General features: G+C 56.3%; 1 protein-coding gene across 7 annotated transcripts in view; it reads left to right on the forward strand.

Moving 5' to 3' along the window:
• Nucleotides 1-26,458, forward strand: part of LOC119098438 (uncharacterized) — a 55,621-nt gene that overhangs the window by 19,448 nt on the left and 9,715 nt on the right. For 5 of the 7 annotated variants that reach the window (XM_037221353.1, XM_037221352.1, XM_037221356.1 and 2 more), the window contains exons 2-3: nt 2,373-2,479; nt 24,842-25,074. In XM_037221353.1, coding sequence (XP_037077248.1) covers nt 24,892-25,074 — 183 coding nt within the window. In that variant the 5' untranslated portion in view covers nt 2,373-2,479; nt 24,842-24,891. The remainder of the gene's footprint in view (nt 1-2,372; nt 2,480-24,841; nt 25,075-26,458) is intronic. The other 2 variants (XM_037221357.1, XM_037221358.1) reach the window with 1 other exon arrangement.

Here is a 26,458-nt window from a genome sequence, read left to right on the forward strand (position 1 = left end):
CGCGTGCTCTATACGCCAGAAGCGCCAAAAGTACTCCAAAAACTTAATTATTCAGAGTTTCCCACGCATCCTTATCGTACACCCGGAACGGTTCTTGCGGCCGCTGGATCCGAACGGGCACAAACTCAATGCCACAGTGGACTTCTCAAAGTGGCCTGGACCTCTCGCCGTTCTCTGCCGTATCAGGTGACTGGGTCTATAAGCTGTACGGCGTGGCACAACATTCTGGTGTGGCACACGCGGGACACTGCACGGCCCACTGTCAATACTCCTATTTGGGAGTCCGCCACGAGTACGACTCCGGAGTCCAGTCCATCCGTAAGCACCGCGCCAAGGCGTGCGAAGCGTACATGCTGTATTTTGTGCTGGCCACCCACTGACCTGGCGCCGACCTGAACGCCAGTACTCGAGGGAATTAGAGAGGTCTGTCCCACATAGAAGAAGCTTGCAAGATAAGTTTATGTTGTTGCATGTACCGTACATAATACACATTATGTAATAAAAAGAATTGGCGTGAAGTTGTCGCGCTGCTCTTTGCGCTAGTCACCACTTGAACGGGGATTCATGGTAAGCCTCAAGAACCCTTATTAAAAGAGGAGCCTCAAAGACCCCCCCCCCCCCCTCTCACCCAGCACTTGTTAAGTTGTGAACGGTTTGACCACGGTGTACATCTTCCTAGCTTTGTGACAATATGAGGCTTCGACCTTGACGGTTCATGATCTATGGCCTCTTTCTCAAGGTCATGTTGGAGACATGTCGTTCAAATTGACATCTGACAGGAAACGCACTCGAGGAGGTTTTTAGGCTATCTTCCTAAACCATATCACACATAAAAGAATCTCCGTCGTTCTGATCACTTTTGCAAGGCTGAGTAATCTAAATTCGCGCTAGGTGGAACCTCGACCTTTGTCATATTTGATCGTTTGAAGGTGATAATATGTAGGAACCGACATCAGTATTAAGTATTTTAGAGTCGAAATTAAGCTGTCAACGTTTTACAACATCACTACGCTTTTTCCCTGCAATTACAACCACCGTCTCCATGGCAACCACCCCGCGCACCTCTACAGGTGCGAACAAAGAAAGCTTGTGATTGGCCCAGCGCGCAAGGTTCCGCTACCAAGAAGCGCGCTGGTTGAAGCTTGGACCAGTGCGTAACACGGGTCGTGTGGGACTCTCACGCCCAAAGCCAGAGGATGCCTGGAAAAGAGCCATTTTGGTGAAGGCCATAGGGTAGAAGTCAAAGCAATAGTATAACGTTTCGATGAATTCGCGGAGTAACAGCTTCATGTTTGCATATCTTTCAATCTAAATAGAGTGTTTGAGGCTAGGAGTTATTAAAAAAAAAAAGTTTTTCACGCTAGTGTGTTGCAAACAGTATAGGTCACATATAACGCAAACATTTTATCACATTAGTGCGTTACAAACATTATAGACCACACACGTCGAAAAAACAAGGCAAATGAAACGCACTACTCTCCTAGTGGTGAGGAGGGATTGAAGTGGGATTTCTCCTACGGGGTCCGCTACTTCCAATACAAGTTCTGAGCTACTCTGAAGGATTTCGAGAAAATTGTCATTACTGATAGACTTGTACGTGTCTGATGTGACAACAAGTAAAACTTAAAAAAGGTGGGATGCTCCCTTTAGCACGTCGTCCCCATTCAATTCTTTTTCAACGCTTCAAGTTGGGTGTCGGTTTGGTCCTGCCGCACAGTGTCCTCTACCCTCCTTCCTCCATTCTCAGCGGCATCTCAGCTGGCCTGGTCCGCCAGTCGCCAGGTGGGTAAGGACGGCTGATTATTCATGCCACCAGGCTGCCGTGGAGGGCGTGAAGCCACCTGGGCTGAGCACGTGCCGGCGGCTGGCGGTCGATATGTTTCGTGTCGCGCGGGTGCGGCAGGACAGGCGGCGAGGAGGGAGGCGGGGGGGGGGGGGGGACAGGGACGGTCAAGTGTCCATCGATTGTGGAGCGCCGCCGGAAACCGCTCGTCCTGGCATTTGGCCAAAGTGCTGAACACAAGCGGACGAAAGTACGGCACTGTCACGGATTCCGCATGTACCATCTTTGTTGTGTGTATAGAAAGTGTGCAATAAGACGGGGCTTAGAGACGCTACCAGGAAGTTGAAAGCGCATCGGTTGAACAGCCCATGCTGACAGATGGATAGCAATGCCTCCCGCCCACTGATTGGTCCCGGAACGCCCACTGATCTGCCCCTGACCTTCGTCTGCCCGTGTCGGGTGTTGATGTCGGGCTGTTGACGCTGGTGTAACCCTCACCATGTTTGGCGCGTCCGGCCTGGGTTCGATCAAGCCTGCTGATAGGCCGGCGCCCTAACGAACCTCTGATGGCCTGCTGATGGTCCCGCAGGGAGCCGGCGATCGTCGCAGTGACCCGCGCTGACCCGCAGGCGGCAGACGGACGGTGAACGGCCGCGGAGGAGCAGCGCCGCTAGAGCTCGGACGATCGCCGCTCAGGTGAGTACCGGCAGACGCGGGCGAGACGCCGTCGACGCAGAGGCGTGGCCGTGGACGTCCGACATTGAGTCAGGAAGTGCATGGGTGTCCATCAAAGCAATGCGGAATCTCGGGCTCATTTAAGACCACGTGCGTGTGTATGCCACCCTGCCCAGTGGCCATGCTTGGCGACACAGTCATGTGTATGAGTCTGTGTTTTAGACTACGTGCGGGTGTATGTCGATATGTCCAGTGTTCATGTCTAGCAACACGGTCACGCTTATGAGTGTATTTTTGTTAACCTGTACGTGTTTTGTGCTCTTTGACTGGTCTGTTCTGGAAGCCGAGGATGTTTTCACAACCAAGGGACGCGGATGGAGGGACAAATCAAGATCCGTGGGGTCATGCGGCCACATCACTGTGTCTGTATAAATAGACATGTGGAAAACTTTCATTTTAAGACGAAAATGGGGACGGCTTGGACACGTTTTTGTAACCCTTTGATTGCATACTACCCAGACCACAGCGTTTGCACCCGTGCTGACAGTGTGCCTGGTGACGGCTGTGTGGCTCGCGCGTGACAGGTATCGTTCCTTAACCCTCACACCGCTGGCGCCGACGCCCCGTTGCGCTGCGTGCACACTTAAGCCGTTAGTGCGTATGGTAAGTGCGTGTGTAAGAATACGTATGTGTGCATATGATGCGGATGTAAAACAGAATAATTGAAAATTATGCGTTGAGCGATTCAGGACACACCTGATGCCTGAGGGCAAGTGTGTTAGGGGTTGAGCAGTGCAAAATGGCTAAACCCCTTCAACATACGCATCTTCTAGAATTTGGTCCGCTTTCTTTGCCTGGTTAGGAGAGTTCCCACCCCTCCGCCTTCCTCTGGATGCAGCCAAGAGAGGGCCCCGCCTGCGCTTCCCGTTTTGGCTCGGATCTTTTTCGCCCTAGATGGCTCTCGACTTAAAGTTAAGAACCGGTGTGATGCATACCCGCCGAAATCCGCCTTCCGCCGTAAGAAATTCCTGGCTGCCCCCCTGCGCTCCCCAAGTGAATAGGAAGCTGCGCTGCCTTCCAGTTTGATAACATGACGGGCGCCGTGCTTCATCCGCGCACTTCGTCAAACCGCGTCATTAAGTGCCATTCAATGATGACATGAGTACATAGGCGATAAAGGTATGACGTAGACGATATCTCGAAGACGACCGAGATGTCCGCCGCCGGTGTCCAAGCGTAAGGCGGTGGGTTCGAAAGCTCCTCAGTCCTTACAGTACTGCCATTGGTTCCCTGTGCTAACGCCGTATGTTAAACACATTTGTGGTTTTTCCTTCTTCTCACTAGGGGTGTTGAGAATTCCTGCCGAGTGCAGGGACAGAAATCCCTAGCATCCAACGAAAGGCAAATTTGACCGCGCTGGCAGCATGGTGGGCCAGCCGCCGTGCTCCTGATCGGCGTGCCTGTAGATGGCGCAGCGGGGTGTGCAGGGGGCGCTGCTTGCCTGCATTAATGACACCGATCCTCCGCGGCCGACCGGTACCGATAGCTGGGTGGGGTCCGTTGGTGCTGATTTCCAGTTTCCACTTAAGCCTCTGATGATACATCGGGGAGGTTTGCCTTCGTGCCAGCCCCTCAGATTATCAGCAGTGATTTTATCCCCACAACGCGAAACAGAAGGGACGATGAGTATCGAGAGTCTGTCATGTTGCCACACATCCGCTACTTGTATCCAGGTGGCGTCCCGATCGCTGTGCCGCCCTCACAACCGATGGCAGCGCCATCTTTAACAGCCAATCCTCCGAACCTCCGTGCCGCACATTTGATATTTATCAAGTCCAGAGGGTCTGGCTTTGATGTCAGTGCTGTTGCTTTCTGAATGCAGTCACGTTGCACACGTCCAGAGGCGACTCGGCGAGCTTCTTGCAAAGAACGTTTTCCTTTGTGCAATGGTAATTTTGCTGCGCTGAATACCGTACGTTGGTTTAGCACCTGGCGACAAACGTCTTTCACTAATGGGTTTATTTGCAACCGTCAGATGTCGTCGGCTTGTGGTTCATGTTGCATGAACACGCCAAGCTCTTCTACCTTAGCATGGCAACGTCGGTAATTAAAGCCGTTCGAAGCGCATAACCCATGTTACCTACCATTACATGAACTTGGAACTTCGCTTGACGCCTCGCTGTCATCGGCTGGAGCCGCTGAAAAACGCGTTCGTATAGTTATTGCCCCAATTCAGTCTGTAAACGCTCGTGTAAAAACTTCTCCCCTCCCAAGTGCCCTCTGTTCCTCGGTCACCGTCTCATTCCGTATTCTGGAAACCCCTTACATCATCGAAGGCGCCCGGCCATCAGCATAAGTCGGCCTCCCCGTCGTCCTGGCTGGAAACTCCGCCCGTCGCCTGCACGGACGTCGACGTAGGGCGCTGTGTGGGGTGAGCCTAAGCAGCAATGATGATGCGGAGTCACTGCGGTTCTGTGTCATCTCGCCCGTTTCTCGGTGGTTCCGTACCTCTCAAGTTGGCAATCAATACCCAGACTTAGTGAGCTTCAAGTTTGAGGAAATTTCACCCGGACGTGAAGGGCGCCGCGGTCATCAAATGTGGATAGTCGTTAAGTTTTTTTTGCTAAATAGCGGCGCACCGCGGTGCCGTAATAAAACACTGAGACCAAGGGATGGTGCTTACGCTTATAGGCCGCGAGGCGATTATGCGGCTTCCCTTCCTGAAACAGACCCCGATCTTCCGCATGTAACTTAACTGCAAATAAGTCAGAGTATTATTAAAGCTACGCTTCTGACCATGAAATCCACTATCTTGATGATTATTACCATTGTAACGAGAACAATTTTGCATACTTGTTAAAGAAAACGGCTCCTGAATCCAAAGCATTGCCTTACACGGCAATACGGCCCACTTGACCTCACCAACAATTCAACAACAAATTATGTGTTCTACGTACACATGATTACACATCATGCACATCAACATGCACATCATAATAGAGATTGTTCCAATATGTCTTACTATTGCTATAGTAATATATATAGATATAGATATAAATATATATATATATATATATATATGTATATATATGCAGATAAATTCATATATATACATATATATTCATCTATCGTCCATCTATACGTTCCTGTTGGCCATACCCCTCCACCCAAAAGCTGCTACCATGCGATTTGTGCCATTTTAATTAATTTATTTCGGGAGCCAATGCAGCTTGGTGAAGAAAAAACGATCCATTTAAACGTGCAAAGAGCGGATGGGCATTATCAAATTGCACCAAACAAGTGCCCACGGGCGGTCATTTTATACCGCTGTCTACAACTGGAGCAGGCGTCATAAACAATGCAAATGTCACGCACGATACCTGCATTTCCTTAAAAGGCCCTCTTGGCTACGCCCACAGCGTACAACCGCAGTTCAGACTCGACAATGACGTAATGGAAATGAAGCGGGTCCAAATGTAAAAAGCTGCCATGATAGACGCTTCGACTTGTGGCAGTCACGCCACCGTCATTGGCCGAGTATTCGGGACAATTTACGAGCCCAAAGCTGATCATGGTTTTCCTGTGACTGCTGTGACATACGGATTACAATGTGCCCCAAACGCGGTTTTGCCTCATCATCCACCCACCCGCTGTAATCCGTAAGATTTTGCAACCGGGGATATTTATGCCAGCACCGCACACGTTTTGGAACATCTTCACAACAAAAAGGCACGCTGGACGCATCGTAATTATATGCTGCAATTATATTCAAGCATGGTTTTTGATGCTACCGAGGGGAAGCGCTGGGTAAACACCATATTGATTTACTCGGATGTCAATCAATCGGATAGACAGATAGATTCAGATATAGATCGGATATCGGATAAATAGATGTTGGATAGATAGATATCGGATGGATAGATAGATTAGTGAATAGCTTTATGTTGGGATGAACAGAGTCGGGAGTCTAATCAGTGGCTATTCAAAATACGATCACCCGAGTCCAGCAAAGTGAGTGCAAAGGCACAATGAATTGATTCGAACTTCACGTTTCAGAGTGCGTCGTTCGAAATACTTGGCCACCTGTTTCAATTTGACGGTGAGGGAAGCACATGTTCTATCAAAGCCTGCCAGCACAGCGCCCGTGAATGGCGCCCGATTGCCAAACACTGGGACGTAATAAGACAAAACGTCCTCTTCACCTGGGTGCCCAAAAACTTACCCAAGGTATGAATATTGCCTCGTCACTAAGTTTTCTGGTCATTACCCGGCCGCTACCTGTAAAGTTTCACATGCATTGCAACTTCCTCCTATAACCCCATGGCCTCATCCAACAGCACCTAAAAAAGGGGAGTTCCATAGCTTAACAGGTACCCCCTACCCATATCGAGCCAACAACTGACAGCAGGCCCCCTTCCCCGCCTAAGACTCCGTAGGTGAGTCGTTAATCTCATGCTCCACAAATGTTCTAGCTGCGTCATTGGTACAGTTATCTACGAAGGAGGAAAAAATATTTTCCTGTAAATTCCTTACTTGCTGGTCCCGGTAAACGGAAAAAAGGAAAGCATGTTGGACGTCATGACGTTTGTACCTTAATGTTACATGTGATGAATTATAAATGTTTGATTAAACCTAGATCGATATTTTGTATTTGTGGTTGTCAATTTGTTAAGTCATTACCCCCACGACTTTCTGTTCGCGGCTCCGCTCTTGAAGTGTTTGCACAGACACTGGGCAAGGTCCTCGAGGCATATGTTGTCGCGTCATACCTCCCTGTCTTGTTACTCTGATCCTGTTTCTGCCAAGACACTTTTAATAATGGCGGATGCCTGCAGCATCAGCTCTGTACGTTCAGACTTTCAGCAACATTATTTCTTGATTCAGTTACTCTTGAAGTCCAGGACTCGAGACTAGGGTGTTGAGGCCGTGGCACATATTAATATGCGGGGTTTTGTATGGAATATAACGTGAGTTATAAACGTTGGTCGTCAGTCATTGGTTTATCGATTGAAACAGATTCAAATCGCGCAGGGTCATTAGACGTGTGCTCAATCAGTGATCAGTCGATTCTAAAATACGAAATGACAATTTGAATCAGGGCCTAAATTCCCCAACAAAGATCGTGAGTCAACGTTGAATCATTTCATAACAATTTGAATGCAACACAAGTCTGGTAACCACACGGGTAGAAAAATTGTTCGCGATGAACCGAATGTAGTTGCGTATGTCTTTGCATACCCACAAACGCAATGGAATCCTGGACCCAGGCTGGAGGGATCCAGGTGCGCGAAAAGTGGTTTTCCGACTGTGAGGATTCGACGTGCTTGCAAAGTTGCGCACTATGCGACTCGTGCGAGATTGGACCCCTCTGATAAACGCCTTCAGCTTTGAAGATGATTTGTTTTCTGTTTATGAAAGTTGAGAGGTCGAAGTTAAGTTGGCTTATATCGTGAGTTTGAACAAGACTCACATCACGACCACGGCAGAGCATGTTTATCTCTTCCAAATAATGCAAAACAAGGCGTGCAATCCGTACAAAAACATCGAAAGAGATGAACGAAATCTGCGATGCGCTGGTATTAAAGACGTCTCGATCCGCAGTATGTTACTTTATTAGGGAGGATCACAGGCTGAAGCAGAAGAAGGGGTGGCTTCGGCTTTAGAGGAGCGCCCTTTAACCTTTCCTTCCAGAAGCTTATTATCTTCGGTGGCATGAATGTTAAGCTGACCAACAGGAAACCGACTGTGATGTTTTTGTCGGGACACAACAACGCCTTTCGAAGTGATTTTAATTCTTTACCTTTGCTCAGAAGCTAATGACGTATTCAAGGGGGCACATGGATCCTTCTGCGCTTAGGGTGAGGGTGACATGCAAGGATAAGGTAGCCCTCTCTCATATAGGACGGCAGCACTCGTCGCTATCGCACCGGCGCAATACAAACCAACACCGCCCGGTCTCAGGGGGCCCGAACTCAGCCATATGATAGTATAAGCTGGAAGCCTTGCATGCAAGAATCGAAGCATGCATGCAGTGACCCTGAGCGACAGACCGGTCGCTCGCATGTTATCACCCTATGGCAGCTTAATGGCGAGGAGCCAGCGGCAGGTCCAGAGGGGTTGGGGGAAGCTCACGGGGCCATGCCTCTCCTTGGGCCTCGAAGGGGCCCCATAGACTCCGAAGGGGCTCATAGCCGGCCGAACACACGCAGTTTACTTTACACGAAAGGCAACAAAATTGGACGTCCTTGGGTCTCCGAGTTTCTAAAGAGAAGGACCCATGAGCAGACAAAAATGATTATCAACTAATTAGGAGGGCGGTGATTGAGCTATTTTAAGGCCCATTACGCTGCCCAGAGGCCCTGTGCTGTTCGTGAGAGCCCTATATGTGCACTTGTAGGATAAATCCTGGGGCCGGGGCCCCATATGTTAAACTGCTAGGGTGTTCTAGGTTGCCCAGGGGACCAGTCACGTTGATTTTGGTTGATCTACCGACACACTAGCGGTATGCTCATGGACCCTCTACATTGGTCTAGGGCCTTCCGATATCCTGTGACTTGCGAAGGGCTCTACGCTTTTGTCGGAGCCTCATCTGTTAACCTACTCGAGCACACTTTGATGTTTGGGGCCCTCCTCATTGGGTCTTCCGTACTTCTAATTTCTTGGGAGGATTCTACGCTCTTGTCGCGGGCATCATCTGTTAAGCTGTTCGGGCACACTCCATCGTTCGGGGTCCCTCCACATTGGGTCTTGGGTACTTCCTTTTGAACGGACTGCCCTACCATAGTAGAACCCTAATATCTGCTAGCCTGCCTGGACACTCAATCCATCAAGGGTCCTCTACAGATTCTTCATGTTCGCCTGAAAGGCTCCATGCGCTTTTACTGGAGCCGTATATGCGGGGGTTACTCGGTTACTTCAGGGGCCCTTCACATTGGTATCGGGTTATCTCCACTTGGTCGGAGGGCCCTGTGCCGTTGCTGGGGCCCATATAAGGTGGTGCACCGGTGCATTGGTAGCTCAGGGGCTGCTACATTAATCTAGTGCTTTTTCTCCTCTGAGCTCATTCGCGGAGTTCATCAGTCACCTCACTATATTGGTCTTAGGTTCTTCCCGCTTGCTCTGAGGACCCTACGCTGTTGATGGGAGCAGCTTCGTTGGCCTGCCGCAGCACCCTCGATCGCTCAGGTGCCGTCCCTTTTGGTCTTGGGTTTTGGAATATTGTAGGAGTGTCTACGCCGTTGGCAGAAACCTACATCTTAAGAATTATGATTGGGATCTGCGTTTCACCGTAGAGCTCCGAAACGTCCCCCCGACTGGTAGGAACGTTTCGAGGCGGATGCCTTTATTAGGGATCATGTTGGGTGCGGTGGTGGCGTGGCCGGGGCCCGAACCCCAGACGGACAGGTCCTGATTCAAGCGCCCTTACCATTATACCACCACCGCCCCAGTCGGATATGCACCGATAAGTCTTTACGCGTGATTGGCGAACATGATTTACGTGTCACCAATGTCGTGGATGTCATTACCGTTGGTTATGGAATTTGTGACACTTATTATGCTTGTGCATCACGTTATTGGTACATTTTGAATTCTAGGATGTTTTGTCCTTTTCATAACAGCCGAAGCAAAAATTCTGCACTACTCATGTCACCAGCGGATCACATCGACCAGCCGGCTAGTCGTAGATAAGTTAGGAATCAAGATAAAGCTTGTGCTTAATTTGGTAGTATTTAGCAGCCAACTTGGGTGCATTTTGCCATGTTTTATGCGAGATGCGTAGCCTCAAAATGGCAGGACCTGCCATGGTCTGGAGAAAATGAACAAGGTTCATGCCTTTGCATACGTACCAAGCCTGGTTTTCTACGGTGGCGCATAGTAAACTAGGTTCCCGTATAAACAATAGTACGCACAAGAATCTTAAAATTGAATTGCCGGAGTACGATAATTTTGAGAGAGAGGGCGCTTAGCTCGAGGCGGTCCCAAAATGTTGCCTGCCCTCCCACCCCCGACGAAATCCTGGGTCTTTTCCTACGATAATCGCTTTAGGAAATAAAAGCATTCTGCACGGAGATGCGTTATGTCGATATGGTGATGACAAAAGCTTCTTGTTAACAGTTAAGAGTCCTTTATTTGGGTCGCACTTCAGTTCTGTGGTTTCGTAATCTACATGATCAAAAAGGTCGTCTAAATTGGCATTGTTGCACGTGTCACTGGCCGATAAGCCGACCGTGCAGCACAAGTTTTGCATCGCATTCAACGAGATCTACTCCCGGGGACAGAGTGCAGAAAGTGAAGCAGATTATCCATCAGCACACATTCATCGACCTCATTACTCAGCACACGCGCTTTCTGTCGGAAGAAGTGACCGATAGAGTTGAGTTCACCGCCCTCGTCAGAGTATTCCGTTTGTTCGCGGAGTATGTTTTGTTTTATATGAACACGCCCTCGTCGTGTGTTCTACTTCTGATACACTATGACATCTGGAGATGCGTTCAGAGTTGTCGAGCCAAACTCCCTGGAGATGTTCAGAGTTGTCGTGCTGAACTCCCTGGAGATGTTCAGAGTTGTCGTGCTGAACTCCCTGGAGATGTTCAGAGTTGTCGTGCTGAACTCCCTGGAGATGTTCAGAGTTGTCGTGCTGAACTCCCTGGAGATGTTCAGAGTTGTGCTGAACTCCCGCGTGCGTCATGATCCCGCTCAAGCCATGTTCCTCGTAAGTGGCACGCATCTCGCAAATTCGCCGTGCTTGGAGAGGAACGCGAACAGCTAGCACAGAAGGGCGGCAGATGAACTGGTTCTGGACAATCAGGTGCAATCCCTCAAAGCCACCTTCACGGGAACGCATCGAAAATAGACAGAACTCGCTAGCGCTGGAGCCTGTGGTTAATTAAGCGGAGAATGTCCGAAACCACGAATATCTGGCCGGCTTACAACCACCACAGTGACCAGGGACAGAGCGAAATCCGCAGCCCGCAGAGACGTGTCACGCGCGCGTACAACTGGAGCGGGTACGTGCGCGTGATGTCCCGCACGCTGGCCGCAGGACGAAGACGTGCGCCGACCAGCACCTGTGACGTGCACCCCGCGGCGCAGTGTCACAACACGTCGGCTGTCTTCAGCATCGCCGTTTGATACGTCCAGTGCTGCACATGCGACGCGGGGGGAGGGGGGGGGGGGGCGGACTGGAGAATGCAGTTGTATTAGGCTGGCCCTGACAACGGTGACGTCAGCCCTGGTAAAAATTGGTTTTGATGCTGTCAAAATTCGAGTTCCGTGATTTGGTTTCGTGTTGTTTTACGCTACGCGTGGTCAAAGCCTGTCACAGATAGCGTGGCTGCGAACAATGAAACCCCAAAAGCACTGGCATGTTACGGTCGGCGTTCTGCGGCGGGCTTATCACCAGTGCCATACGGATGCATACTCAGTAAAAAGCGTTACATCATATAGTTCTTATGATCCAAGGGCGTGCCATGAGGCACTTTGGTAAATACAAAGCGAGTTATTTGCATCTAAGACACCACCGAGCAGTGATGTGCAATCGATGTCGTCAGCAGGGAGACGCTCACAGACGTACGGTTTTTGAAAGTGAAAATTGGTACGTAGGGCGACGAAGGAATTGCATGATATGCGTATGAACAGACAGGTCAAGCGATTCCTTTCTTTGTATGTCACCAGGATGTAGAAACAGGGAATAACGGTGCCGTGCGCCTTGCGCGCAGAAAAGATGTAAACTGATTGGGCGTAGCCAAAAGTTGTGTTCTTTGGCTCTATCAAGAATGTGACAATATATCTCTACAAGGAAGCATCATTTCAGCCCAAACAGCTTAAAAACGCGGAGACATTGTCAACTTTCCAATATATTTGCTTGGCATCGTTGTGACGTGGTGCAAAGAGCTTCTGACGTTGACAGGACCACTATGTATTGTTAAGTTCCGTCGCTGCTTCGTAAATGTCATAGTTAATTCTCTGCTTCCAATGCCATTAAGAGCAATATCACGTTCTGACTTCATCGAGGGACTGCACCTCCCCATCAACCCCTGTCGCGCCGCTTCCGAAAACACGGCGCCCGAATTGCTCCATGGATGTGTGTGACGTCACAATGACGTCACACACGGGCATCGCTTATCAAAGTGGGGTCCCCGGGCTGGCTTTCGTGTTAGTGCATGCTGCACTTGCAGTTAAACTTGCTGATCAATTACGGTTTGTGTTACGAACCGTTCACTGGTCGACTTAAGTACCGGGGTTTCTTAGCTGCATCAAAATAATATTACACAATTCAATGCGGGAATCAGAGTCTGTTTTGTTTTGTTTCAGGCCTTTGTCATGTTCATGCATGATCATGTTTAATGCAGATCGCCTACGAAAAGCGTTATGTGACGCGGGTTTCACAGGCTCAGAGTAGTCCAATTTAATACACGTGCTCTCCCAAGTCCCGCGAGTTTCAGAAACAATTTTGTGACTGTCCGCTGTAGGTATCACAAAGTAGATTGGTATGTTACGACGTTGTATGCACTGCACATTGGAGTTGGATCACAAAGCACGTCTTGTGCTGCCATTCAGGCCAGAGACATATGCAATGAATGAATGATAACTGAACAGACGCATGACTCAATGCCTAGACGCATAACATGCAGCAGACGCCAAGACTTGAACTGTTCAAGTGAAATGAGTCGTGTAATCACTGATGGGATTTAGAGGCATAAATGTTCCAGAGTTTTGTATCGTTTCATTGGAGCTGCCCTGTAACCTCAGTAATGGTGCACATACATGTGCGCATGTACGGTTGGGTAGCTGGACACAAAGAATATAATGGACCCGATGAAACCCCTCAGGGGGTATTCCATGAGTCCCAGGTGTTTGTTCTGGACAAGAAATGATAATGATCTATGCTGCCGCCTGCACCTTGTACATTTATTGTCTTTCTCTTTAAATATTGCAGGTTTGCAGTAAGCACTAAATTGAATTTTGCATAAAACTTAGGTACAACTATGTGTTGAAAACGCAAATATCAAATAATACCAAGAAAACCACCTGAACAGAAGACGTTGGAATTACATTGATGCGCTTATTGCTCGGTGTTTATTTTGGTACCCCCCCCCCCTCCCAACAGAACCGAAAATGTACAACAAATTGCGTCAGCATCATTTCACATGACGTGATCTAAACGAACGGAGTCAAACCTTTCATATCTATGCCATAAATCCACAAAGTCCTTCACAGATTTTATGCATAAAGCGTGCATATCCGGTCAAATTCACCAAAGTCAAGTGCGTCACAATGCCATGCGTCCGGTTGGGAAGCCCAGGACGCGATACAAACGAATATCATCACACATATTGTTACTCAGCGGCACCACCCTGAACAAGCCCGTGCACTAATCTTAATGATCCGGTTTTTGGTCCGGGAAGTCTTAAAGCGTCCACGCCGCCGGCTGGGGGGGGGGGGGGGGGCGACTAGGCATTGTAAAGTCTAAGACCCGTGTCCACAATGCCGGTCGGGCGGCGCGCCCACGCGCGGCGCCAGCGTACCGGCCGGGCTGGCCCAGTGCGGGGCGCCTGGCGGCGGGGTCACCCGGGCCAGACGTGCGTGAGGTCCGGCCGACGGCGCCGTTGAAGGCCGCCAGTGCGCCACAAGTGGTGAGCGCCCGCGGCCCGGCGGCTCCGGTGTCACCGCGGGTTACGTGAGTTCTCGACCACGGGGAGAGAGAGGACTTTCCGAGTGACGAAGCCTCACCGAAGCGAGCGGTCATGTTTGATGGGAAGTGGTCGCCGCGTTTCATGCCGCGATCTGACGCCATCTCGCGGTTTCTGCGGATCCTCCCGTTCGCGCCAGTTGCCTTACTGCGCCATCTGCCCCGTCCGCCTTCTTCCGAAGCTCTGATCCGCATCTGTTGTTGCCTGACGTCGCCCGTAACCCTTGGCGGCGGTGACGTCATTTGCAGAGGTGTGACGGCGCCTGTCAGCGATGTCCTCTCGCCAGGATCTCGCCGTTGTCGCTGTAAACACGACCACTTGAACATGACAGGAGCGGCCCACAGTGGGCTGCTGCCGCCACAGCAAGCCGCCGGACACCGCTCCGGGAGTAAACCGACGGCGCCGCGTCCGCCCGGGCAGCGCGCGTCACGTGCGTGCCTGTGCGTCACGCGGGTGACGCATCCTCTCGGGGCGGGCGCGTTAACGAGCCATGCGCCCGTCGCTCGCCGGCACATTGTCGCGGGCGCGGCGGACGGTGTGACGCGCCGCGAAAAGGATACCGCCCCCGATGTCAGCCAAACGTCCGGCTCGTTTCCCCGCCGAGTCCGTGCATTCATTGTGATACGGGCGCTCGGGCACGGCCTTGGTCGGCCCGCCCGCGCTCCTCTCCATCCAAGCGGCACTGTGAGTCATGTGGACCGGCGGCCCGGCCCCTGGACTGTCACGGTTCAGGTGGGACTTTTGCCGGTTTTACCGCGGCCACCGACAGCCGTAACCGTTCGCCTGCCGTGGCCTCTCCTGCCGGTGTCAGACGGACCCGCCACGTGTCGCCAACATCCCGGAGGCGGTGGGGGTGGGGTGAGGGTTCGGAACGGCCTGTGCGAGATGCCTTAAGTTCTGGCGGCGGCGCGCGGTCCAACCGGATGACTTCCTGATGCAAGTCAGCCATGTACCGGACGAGCACGCCGCAACGGTGTATCGGTTTCCAAGTCTTCTCCAGGACATCAGACCTAGGGTTTGGTGGCAGCCTGGGTTATTGCACAGAGCGGGTGAGCCGCATGCCTCGACGGTTGCTGCCTATCGTGGGATACTGAGGACGTGAGGCAGAGAACAAGAATATCCGGAAAAGACCTGCATCGCTGAACCCACCTATGAGCCCCATGAGCCGCGGCAGGATCGCCCTCCACCGCGAGCTGGCCGGCGCAGCCGCGGCCATCCTAAGACCACGGCATCCGGGGGCCGCCCACTCGCCGCGCGGCGCCGGATCCCCGGCGGCGGCGCGACGGGCCCGCCGGAGCCGGCCGACCGGCGGCGCCGCAGGGACCACCCTTACAACTCGTGATGAGCGGCTGCCTGACCCAGATCGGGTCCGGTGCCGCTCGGCCGGCGCTCGTCTGCACCAGGCGGCGTCGCGCCGGCCAGTGCCGACGCCGCGGCGGCCGGCCGCTGAGCTCCAGAGCGGGAGCGGATCAGTCGACACCGAAATTGGTGCGATGATGGTGAACTTGGCGCCCAGACGGTGGGCGCTTCGCTCGGCTCGCGCGCCAGATTGCGCTAGATTGCGCGATAACGGCAGCTTTCCGCATTCCTCGGGCATGCGCTGGCCGAGACCCTCGTGGTCGCGACGCGCTCCCACCTAGCGCCGGTCATGACTGACTTCCGGCGCTCTGTGACCGGGGTCCGGCGGTCAGCTATCGAGGAGCGTCGCAGCGTGTGTCTGGGGCGCCGCGCAGATCACGAGGCGCGCTCACGTGGCGCGGCCCCTGGCCGACCGGCCAATGTTCTGTTGATGCTTAGCCGGCCGTGGCGCGTGACGTGCAGCCCGCGCCGACTCGCGCGGCCGGCTCCGCCAGCGCCGGTGACGTCATCGCGAAGGGTGACGTCACCGGCCGCGCCTCCCGCCGCGCCAATGGCTCGGCGGCCGGCGAGCTGGCGGGCCAATCGTGCGGCGGTGCAGGTGAGATGAGTTATATTATATGTGTGTACACTATGAAGTGGAGTAGTTGCACGGCGGCTGCCAGTGAGAGCCCAGTACAGAAGCGGTCGCTATGGAACACGCGGCGCCGGCCATGCACTGTGACGGTCGCGACACGTGCGGCGCGTGCAGCACGTGCGGCCACGGACCGGATTCGCGGGTGCCGTGCGGGCACAGTGCTGCCTGCTGCGCCGACTGCAGCATACAGAGGACTGCCGCCGGCAGACCGGCGCAGAGCGCGCGGACACGACTGCCCAGTCCTGCCTGCCAGCCATTCCAGTATTTATTCACATGTAAGTAGACGCGGCCGCGTGCTGGCGGCGGTTTTGGACTTGCGCGATCCGGGGCGGTCGGCACGGTCGGGATGTTTGGGCGTGCGCGGTCCAGGACGGTCGGCACGGTCGGGATGTTTGGACGTGCGCGGTCCGGGACGGTCGGCACGGTCGGGACGTTTGGACGTGCGTGTGCGGTCTGGGACGGTCGGCACGGTTGGGATGTTTGGACGTGCGCGGTCCGGGACGGTCGGCACGGTCGGGACGTTTGGACGTGCGTGCGCGGTCTGGGACGGTCGGCACGGTTGGGATGTTTGGACGTGCGCGGTCCGGGACGGTCGGGACGGTCGGGACGTTTGGACGTGCGTGCGCGGTCTGGGACGGTCGGCACGGTTGGGATGTTCGGACGTGCGCGGTCTGGGACGGGCGGCACGGTCGGGATGTTTGGACGTGCGCGGTCCTGGACGGTCCGCACGGTCGGGGTGTTTGGACGTGCGTGCACGGTCCGGGACGGTCGGCACAGTCGGGATGTTTGGACGTGCGTGCGCCTTCCGGGGCGGTCGTCACGGTTGGGATGTTTGGACGTGCGCGGTCCGGTCAGCACGGTCGGGATGCTTGGACGTGCACAGTCTGGGACGGTCGGCACTGTCGGGATGTTGTCAGGAAACGAGCCGCAGTGCGGGCGTGTGGGACGTGCTCTTGCCCGGTCAATGTCGACTTCTTCGACGAGGCTGCGAGCTGCGTTCTGCGAGCTGCTGCGTCGACCTGAGCTGCTTCGGGCTTCGCGGCCGTGTACGTGCGGAGGCTATGCCGCCGGTCGAAATTCAAGGGGGGGGGCATCCGATGGCTTTAGAGTGTTCCGTTCCGTGCAGAGCTCAGGGGCTTAATGTTAGCTGATGCTCGGCCTGGATAATCCGTCCTCACCATTCCCCAACGCGACGGCATCTATGGCATTGATTCCGAAGTTTTAAATGGAACGCCACACAGGTCTTCGCGGACCCTGTATGGAGCCTCAGCAACTGCAGAGCTCATCTCACCATCCAGGGAACATGGTGTTAGAGGGATTTGAACCTGGGTTCCCCACGAGGGATTCGAAGGCTCTAACCACTCAGCCGGGATTTGAACCTAGGTTCCCCACGAGGGATTCGAAGGCTCTAACCACTCAGCCGCTCCGCACCAAGTGACGTTGATGTCACTGAAAATGTTTTTACCTGGTTTCGTGTCAGGGTTAGCAACAAATGTTTATCATAATCCATCTCCACTAGTGGAAACTTGTGGGAGTCCTTGGTACCAATGCAAATAGCAATGAATATATTCCGAAGAAGCGAGATGGACCAAGCGTAAACCTAGAAGCATCAAGCATTTGCAGCACCCAGCATTTTGTAAGAGCCCTTTCCCTTAGATTATCCTGGTTCACGGGTCGTGTATTGCAAGTTATGGCGTGCTGTCAACAAGTATGTGTTCCGGATGGGCAAGGAAACCCGAAATGACAAAAAACGGAAGCGTAATTGGCAAGGTATGTTGTTGAAATTGGAGACGGTTCTTAGGGGAAAATGTGGCTCAATGAAATGCGTCATTGTCGGTTCCCGCAGAAAGGCACGAAACCCAGAATGGTTGTCCACGTGGTTTTACTGTTCGTATCTAGAATGTGATGTTACGATCCGAAAAGTGCCCTGTCTGATCACACAATTTAATAAATGGAGACCCACGTTTCCGTTGTGGGCGGATCACCCGATGAGGGGGGGGGGGGACGCACTGCGGCCTGTGGACGCTCTCAACATCCAAAAGCTTCACTTTGGAGAAGCGGCGGCGCTCGCCTCCCCCCTCCCCCGCTGGCACCGCATCCGCTCTGCCCCCTTCGGCCCCCTCGCCTACCGCAATGCCGCCCACGCAGCACGCTCATGGGTGGGCCCCCTCGGGATTAGCAGGGTCGGGTTTGTTGAACTGCCCCCAGCGCCGGCCTCCGCGAGTGGCGCGGAATCTCGGCGCCACGACAAAGCCCCTGTGCCGCCGCGTGTTCCGGCGCAAGATACGGTCGTTGACTTCGTCGCGTGGCGCTTGGCCCACTCGCGGCGGAGAAGCCGTGTCCCTCGCGGTGGCTTAGTCCCCGTCCGCGGCCAGAAACCGGCCCGCCCGGCTCGGCGGACACCAGGGCCAGCCAGCTATGTGGGTTAGGGGACCAACTGTTGACGCGTGAGGGTGCGGTCCGGCGCTGCCGTCGTGCTCGGCTCTGGCGCCGGAGATGGCGTCACTCGCGCTGGTAGCCTCCGCTGGACGCTGTGTTTACCGCGGTGATCATGTGACCGCTCAGTGACGCGTTGCGATCTGCATGATGTACTCACTCGGTGGGGGGGGGGGAGGGGGGTTATCGCGCCGATCGGGGTCCGGAGATGCAGCGGCTCGGGCCGCGCGCCGGCCAAACCAGTCCCATGCCGTAAGCCGCTCAACACCACACGGAAATGCGGGGTGCTCGTGTCGGCGCCGCCGCCGTGCCGCGCGGACGGTGGTGTTGTCGACCGCGCCCCGCCCGGCTCCTGCCCGGCTGATGAGCGCAGCGAGAGCTGCCGGGAGCGTCGGCGTCCCGGGAAGGGCGCCCGTCTGTCCCTCGCGTCGCTCCGAGGCCCCGCTGCACCCGTGCAGAGGCTTTCTCGGAGTCGATGGGAGGCTGATTAGTGCGGGCCGGCCTGCGCAGTGTGGCGCCGAAGGGAGGCTGATGTCGTTCTTGGAGCTGGGCGGGCGGCCCGCCGCGGCCGGAGGCAGACGCTCCGAGTCCGCCGCCGGAGGACCCTGGCCGCCGGCCGCCACGCAGCCGCCGCGGCCGGAGGCAGACGCTCCGAGTCCGCCTCCGGAGGACCCTGGCCGCCGGCCGCCACGCAGCCGCCGCGTGACTCACGCGTGTGTGGCGCCGGCCGCCGCGCACCCCGCCGGCCCGACACATAGCAGCATGCCGCGCGACCTCGGCGAAGCGTCGATCCCGCGCCGGGGCTCGGCTGTGCGCTGCCTTGGGAAGGCACGCCGTAATGCGTGCGTCGTCGCCCCAGCGAGCTGCCGCCAACTTTGAACAGGCTCTGCGGGGGTCCCGCGAGGCTCAAACGATTCGAAGCTCGCATTTGCCTGGCATGACGGAAGAACCAGTCTGGTCGTTTTTCCCTCGGCCAGACCTGAGCCGGGCAGTCCTGTTGCGGTCGCGCCGCGGCGCTCCGCTCGAGCCATCCGCAGTGGGGCACCCTCTGATCCTCGTGCGAGAGGCAGGTCAGCGGGGGGTGTCGTCACCCGCGTCAGCCGGTCCGCGGCAGCATACACAGGCTGGCAATGTTTGCTGTTCTTTCGTCCATGTACGTTCGCTCTGCAGTGACCGACATAAACGTTACGTGTGGACATGACCCGCTCTCCGTAAGGTCGCGGGGGTGGCGGCCGCGGGTGCGCCCGCGGCGGCCGGCTTCGTGCGCCACCGTGCAGGGCGACACGGGCGCCGCCGCACAGCGAAGGCGATGGAAGGTCATCGGCGTGTGATGCAACCGGAACCGACACGTTTACCGTTAGTGACAGGGCGCCGGTCCTGGAGGCGCCGCGCCGCCCCGGCGGGGCCGGCCACGCCGGGGCGCCGGGCGGCGGCCGCCTGTCGGCTGCCCCGTCGCTCGCCCGGATCCGGCCGGCTTCGGCGGGCGTACATGCTGCACGTGCGCCGGCGACGGCACGCGCGGTGACGTGGTGGGCGCGGGTGGGCTGCTTTCAGGCAGGCGACCCGCACTTTCCTGGGCTATCTTTCGATCGAGGCTAACCGCTCGGCACAGGGGCCGCCGGATTTTCCGGTTTCTGTGGGGGTGTTGGCTTTATTTCACATGACGAGATGCGACCGGTTGTAATCATAACCGTTATGCTCCAATATGGGACACATGAGTAGATCTAAACAGTGATAGCATGCTTGCGCGATTTGGCTTCATTGCGAAGTTGCAAACGGCAGTCGTGGAAGCTCGCGCCATTCAGCTGATAACTGCAACGTTAGTTAATTCAAACAGCGCGCAAAGTTGATGATAGCCAGGATTTATGACGCCTAGTCGGACACTCCCGCAGCAGGTCGTGGCAATACAAATTAACGGCAGCGGCCGCGCGATGAGAAGGTCCTGTGTCGTGGGGACAAGTATAGCGTGGACGGGCTAAGACCAAAACCTGTCTTGTTTTCTCCCCTTGAGTGTCAATGCTGAAAATAGCCGACTTTTGATTTACTAGGAGGTGCGGCTTAAAGGAGATACCAAACAACCACCCAAATAGATTATCAAATTGCCCGCTCGCCTGTGGCCACGGCCACAAGCGAAACCATAGTCATGGTCAGCTTAACAGCAGAGGGGCGCGCACACGGGAGAGGGGGAGGGGGCACAGCCTTTTGGCTGCTAAGCATAAGCAGCAGCCCGGGTGGATTGTTCTTTTTTGTGACCTAGTTTATTTGTTTGTGTAGGTGTGTGTTAAGCTGAGGGACAGCGGCGTGGTGCTTTTACCATGCACTAACGTGATTCGTCGCGGTAAAAGATTGCGTTAGGTACGGCCGTCGACTGAGGTGTAGTGGGACGGTTAGTGATAGTCGTGCGTTTATAAACGCTCTGGCTGTAGGTAGGACTGTGTTTTCTTCCAGGGTGCCGCTTGTGAAAGGGTGTTTAACTAATGGCCTTTCTCGCTCCCTCCAAGAATGCTGGCCACCGCCGGCGGCCCGCAAGCGGACCCTCACGGGAACCCTGGGCAAGCAGCGGACCCCCAGTAGCGAAACGGCCGCAGTGCGCCCCCATGCGCTGGTCCTCCGGTCCGCCGAGCGGATCCGGCCTGGGGGCTGGCCGGGCCAGACGCGGTCCGGTACCCTCACCCCCGCCGCCACGCCACCCACGCCCTCCGGAGCGCCTGCCGGACCTGGCCGGCCGCCGGGCGGCGCCGGGGCGGCGGGGTCCGGCCGGTCGCCGGCGCCGACGCCGCAGGAGGGCCGTGAGCACACTTTAGAAAGTGTCGCCGCTTGTTCTCACCCCCGTAGCGGCTTGCGAGGTTTCTCTGGAAAACGCCGCACGTGACAGATTACGGTTTGGGCGGCGCAGGCGCGACAAAAATGGCGCCGTAAGTCGTGTGCAGCGGCGGGCGTATGGTTCGCCTGTGGTCGCAGTGCTGCGCACGCGGTCGTGGCTGCGTCTGCCTCAGCTGGAAAGTCGAAGCCGTCTTGCAGGAAATTTGTCATTCGCTGCTCCCTGGCTCGGCGTGGTGTACCACGTGACTTCTTGCTTTTATTCCTGTCAGGCAGCTCGTTAAGGGGAGCTCAAACGGTGCTGGGCTGTTTATCCGGCTCATGGATCTCGGGCAGAGTTGGAGGCAGGAGGCCTGGAAGGATTGGTGAGCCCCTCGAGCTGTTCAAGAACGGGGGATCAAAAACTGAGCCGTTATAATGCAGCTGTTGAGAAAAGTCTTCTTCTGCATGTGATCGATAAGCCCCGAAAACAAACGATTTCAACCGCATTTATACCCAGACGGATTCAACGTAATATCGGAACAATCTTGAAGGATTTGAGATAGTTTTGTGATCGAGGACACCCAAATTCAAAGTCGAACGCCCTCTAAGGAAGACGCTCGTCAGATGGATGCAAGAAAGTCTACCGCACATAAGTTGTTCAGAACCCAAAATTGCAGGCGTGACGTACCCGGATGGGACGGCTCGGCGGCGGGCGCCATGCCAGCGCGGCGCTGTGCACCAGCCAACGCCTGGCCGTGTCTTTGGAGTGATCCGTGCACCGGCGCATTAGTGCACCTCGCGAGGGCCTCGGCGGGCCATCCTGCCAAGGTAACCTGCCCGTTGGCGCCTCCTCCCCCCCGTCTCGCTGCCGGGTCGTTCAGACGACGTTCATGCTCAAGAATCGATTTGGGTGGAATGCAAAGACGGCCAGAGCAGGGCGTTGGCGTTGCGTCCAAGGACAGGGAGACGGCTGCTGTGTTGTTAGGCAGTTTCTGGCGGCGGTCAGTGAAGAGCAGACAGATGTCTACTTACAGTCGGACACTAGCGGCCTGCTCCGATCGTAATGAGCAGCTTAGCCTTCACGAAGCTCGTGATAGCTGTATGCAACACGCGTCTACTGTTTGTCACCGTTCTCACGGAGCAACGGGGCTGCTCTCGGCTTACGTAAGGAGGAAGTGAGAAGAAGGCTGTGTACCCTACGGGACATGCGGCGTCTTCTATGGTCAGTTTCCACTCCGAGAGGTATAGTCGGTTGGTATTCTTCTTTCGTCGCGGCTTTTCCTGGGTGGGCCACACCGAAAGACGCAACAGGTGCCTAAGCCGTTGCACCTGAGACGGGTTGCAAAATATCTTGTTAGAAGAAGCATGTGCCATCTTTTTGTGCGAGCTACAATATTGGTTAAAGGTGCTCCTATAAACAGAAAATATGATGATGCTACATGACTTACCGCTTATTTTACCCTTTACATTGCCTTTTAGTCTTGAACGGGAGAGAGAGGAGAAAGCGGACACTCGACTGTTTTATTCAGTGTGACAGCTTTGGCTGCACACTTGGACCTTATGGCCGCCACCACAACGTGTCATGTACGTCAGAGCCGCACGAGGGGGGAGGGGGGGGGGGGGGCGCCTGCGTCGTGCAGTCGCTGACGAGAGGCTGAGCCGAAGCCTAACCTTTCCTGCAAAGCTGTTGTAAACAGACAGAGCGCCCGCTGCTGACCGTGACGGCGGACGCTCAGCCGTCACACACGCCTCGGGCCGTCCTGTACGCAGAACGCGGCGTGCGAGTACCAGGGACGCGGCATTTGCCGAAATGTCGGCCGTGGTGTGCCGGCTGTCGCCTCTGGCAGATGCTTATTATTGGTGCAGGAGCCGGCGCGGCCGCCGGACGGCCGTGATCTCATCTCTACAGTGAAGTGCGGCCCTGTCCTTTACGTTTCGACCCGGCCGCGTTACGGCCGGCGCCGCACCTTGTACCTCGTTCACCAGGTCAGCGGCGCACAAGAGGGACTTATCGGAGCATGGTACGGCGTGCGGCGTGTTGCCCGATAGAGCCGCGCGATAGACTTCAGCTCGATCGGTGCTTCTGCGATCAGAGGTTTTCATTGACAGACTGGGGAGAGACTCTTCACGGATCTTTCACAGTTCCGCCCTCTTGGCGACGCTATTTTCATCCTGGCGTCATTTGTGCGGTGGTTGGCGCTTTGTAATAGCGAGACCGGTCGCCCCATTGAACTGGCGCCTATTCTGCAGCTGGACTGCATTCGCTGGGCATGCTCCAATGCACCATAGCGTTTCCCGATCGCTGTGCGTCTGCACTCTAGCCGCACCCCTCTACACCCTGGCGATGCACGCCCTCCACATGCCTCAGCCATGCTCCGCGCGGTGGTCAGAGGTCGGCTCCACCGTCGCCAGCCGTCTCTGCGGCCGCCCCCTCCCTCCCACCGTTCAGCGGCGGACACCTCTGTCCCGGGCGGCCGGTCGGTCGCCGGGCGCCGCTGTCCCCTGTGCGGCCCCTCGCCGCTGGCGCCGTCCCGCCAGGCGTGACCTCGCTGACCTGGCGGCCGGCGCCCGGCAACGCGGCACGGAATGCCGGCAATGCGCGCCGCCGGCCGCGGCCGGCCGGCGCGCTGTCCACGGGCCGCGGCCGCGCAGACGGCGGCCGCCGCCCGCGGCGCCGCCGCCGCCGCCCGTTTCGCATCGCCAATAGCCGCTGCAGCATCGGCTCCGTAATTTTCTGTCATTCTCATGGCGGCCGCGTGTGTGCCGGGCCTCCGTTAGCGCGCCGCCGCCGGCTGCCGCAATGACACGGTCGTCTGGGCGGCCGGCCGGCGGCGGCGCGCCGCTCCGGCGAAAACGGCGCGCCCTCCGCGGAACGCGCCGCGCCGCCCCGCGGGGGCGCGGCGCGGCTGGCTGGGGGTGGCGGTGTGGGTGCGGCGCGGGATAGGGAGGTGCGTCGGGTTCGAGGTGATGAAAGGAAGTCGTGATCTGTGGCTGGCCGCCGCAGCGGCCACCTGGTGCAACACGGGGCTTACCCTGGTCTGAAGCGATTATCTTTCGGATGATGACCTCTTGCTGTTGTTCACTGACAAGCGTTGGCACCACTGTGCAGGCTCAACACAAGCTGCACGAACTCCCGCCCTTTCGGTGTGCTGCGCGATATGTCCGTTTTTTTCGTGATTTGCGCTCAGAGACGGCCCGCCATGTGCTGCGGACACACCATGTCTGTGCATCGGTCTCGTCGCCGTTTTTGTTATCTCGTCTTGGTATTTGTCTCGTGGTCGCTGCGTGATTTCTGCAATCTGAGTCGCCTACCCTCGCGCCGATCAACACCTTACGTCACGCCGGAAAACACTCGTCAGCCTGCCCATGGATTTCCCGTCGCAAACTCATCACACGGCCTCTGGAAGCGTCGCTTGTCTGTGGTTCCCCTTTGGTATAACAGTCGCCTCTGCTTCGCAGACCCGTCAGTATTGCTGTTGCTCCTGTCGTCGTTGCTGCTGCCTACTGCAATGTCGGCACCGACCACGCGGAAGTCTCAGTGGAAGAACCCGTGCGCCATCGACCAGTCGCTGCTGCTGGACGGCGCCGGCGACATGAACATGCCGACCTCCTCGGACGCCCAGATCCTGGAACGCATCATCAACCTCAACCGGGTGGTGCGGCCCAAGGTGGACGAGCTGATGGAACAGTTCGTAAGTACCGCGACACCATCGCAAGCTGGCGCTGTTGGTGCATGGTCGTTGATACGCTCTGATATGTGCCGTTAGTCCGAGAGCAGTTTAATGCAGATGTGGTTGTATCATTCATTGCTGAACCAGGACACTGGCCTTCCGATAAGCCCTATGTTTGGTTCTTGCCACAGAAGTTCGAAGGTGCGCACATATCACCAGACCAAAACATCCCGTCTCCCAACTCCACTCCATGACTCCAGCACTGTTGCCACCTCGGGCCACAGTGACATCCTTCGGCCTTCTCCAGTCCTCCCGCTGGCGAAGCGTCCGTTGACAAGCCCGCCGGCGGGGCCCGGCGGCAGGCGGCGTCGTGAGCGCGGGGCCGCCACGGACCGGCGTCGGCGCCGGTCCCGCCGCCGCGGCCGCCCAGGTCCGCCTCGACACCATAAACCTTGGCGGCGGGGACAGACGCAGGCGGTGCGCGACACCACCGTGTGAAGGTGGCCGGGGCGGGGGCGGGACGGGGTGCCGGGATTCCCGCTGGGTCACCACCACCGGCCCTGGCCGCCAGCGAGCGGCGGCTCAGGTGGAGATCTTGCCGGCTGCGCTACCTGCCGTCGATAATTGCCCCGGCTGCGGCGGCGGCGCGACCGCGCCGGCGCGGGCTTCCCGCGCCGCCGCGTGCGCCACATCCGTCTCGGCGGCGTGACGCGCGCTGCGCGCCGCCGTTGCGCCACCGTGCGTTGCGGCGGCGGCAGGGCACCGAACGTCGTCGCCGGTGCCGACGCTGGCGGGCGGCGCGCGGCGCCTGGTGGCTAGGCCGGCCCGCGGCGCGCCGCCGCTGATGGCGCGCCGCGGCAGGGCGCCGGCATCGCTGCCGCCGACCTGCACCAACACTGATATCGGCCGTAACCGGGTGCCGACGGCGGCGGCGCGCGGTGATGGCCGGCGGCGGCCAGCAGCGGCGCGCCGCCGCCCGGCCGCGCGGCCCAGGTGGGGGACGGCATGTGAGGGTGCGAATGGGTAGCACACAGTACTGGACGCAGTGGGTGCCGTGTTAAAAATCACTTGCCTTTTTGAAATGCTACGGTTCTGAACTCCTACGCTTTTAGCGGGCATTTACGGTAGGCGCAAGTGGCCGCTAATTGGAGGCGCCTTGAGCTTGCGGTGCATGACGCACTTGCGCAGTGCGGGCCCATGCCCAGGGTCGGCCCGAGATAGCGGCGTGGGAAATGCGCTGCGATGAGGTCCGTAGCTCACTTGGTCATGGTATGCTGCGTGTTTTACCTGCTCAGAACGAGACGCTCAGATCTCCTGTGGAAAGCAGTGGCGAAAAGGTGGCCAGGCCACAACTGCTGAGTTATGTTGTTCGTGAGCTGGCAAGGCGAAGTTTTCCGGTTTTTCC

The sequence above is a fragment of the Pollicipes pollicipes genome, unplaced genomic scaffold (assembly GCF_011947565.3).
Source record: "Pollicipes pollicipes isolate AB1234 unplaced genomic scaffold, Ppol_2.1 Scaffold_4740;HRSCAF=5597_pilon_pilon_pilon, whole genome shotgun sequence".
In the NCBI taxonomy this organism is placed as follows: Eukaryota; Metazoa; Arthropoda; class Thecostraca; order Pollicipedomorpha; family Pollicipedidae; genus Pollicipes; species Pollicipes pollicipes.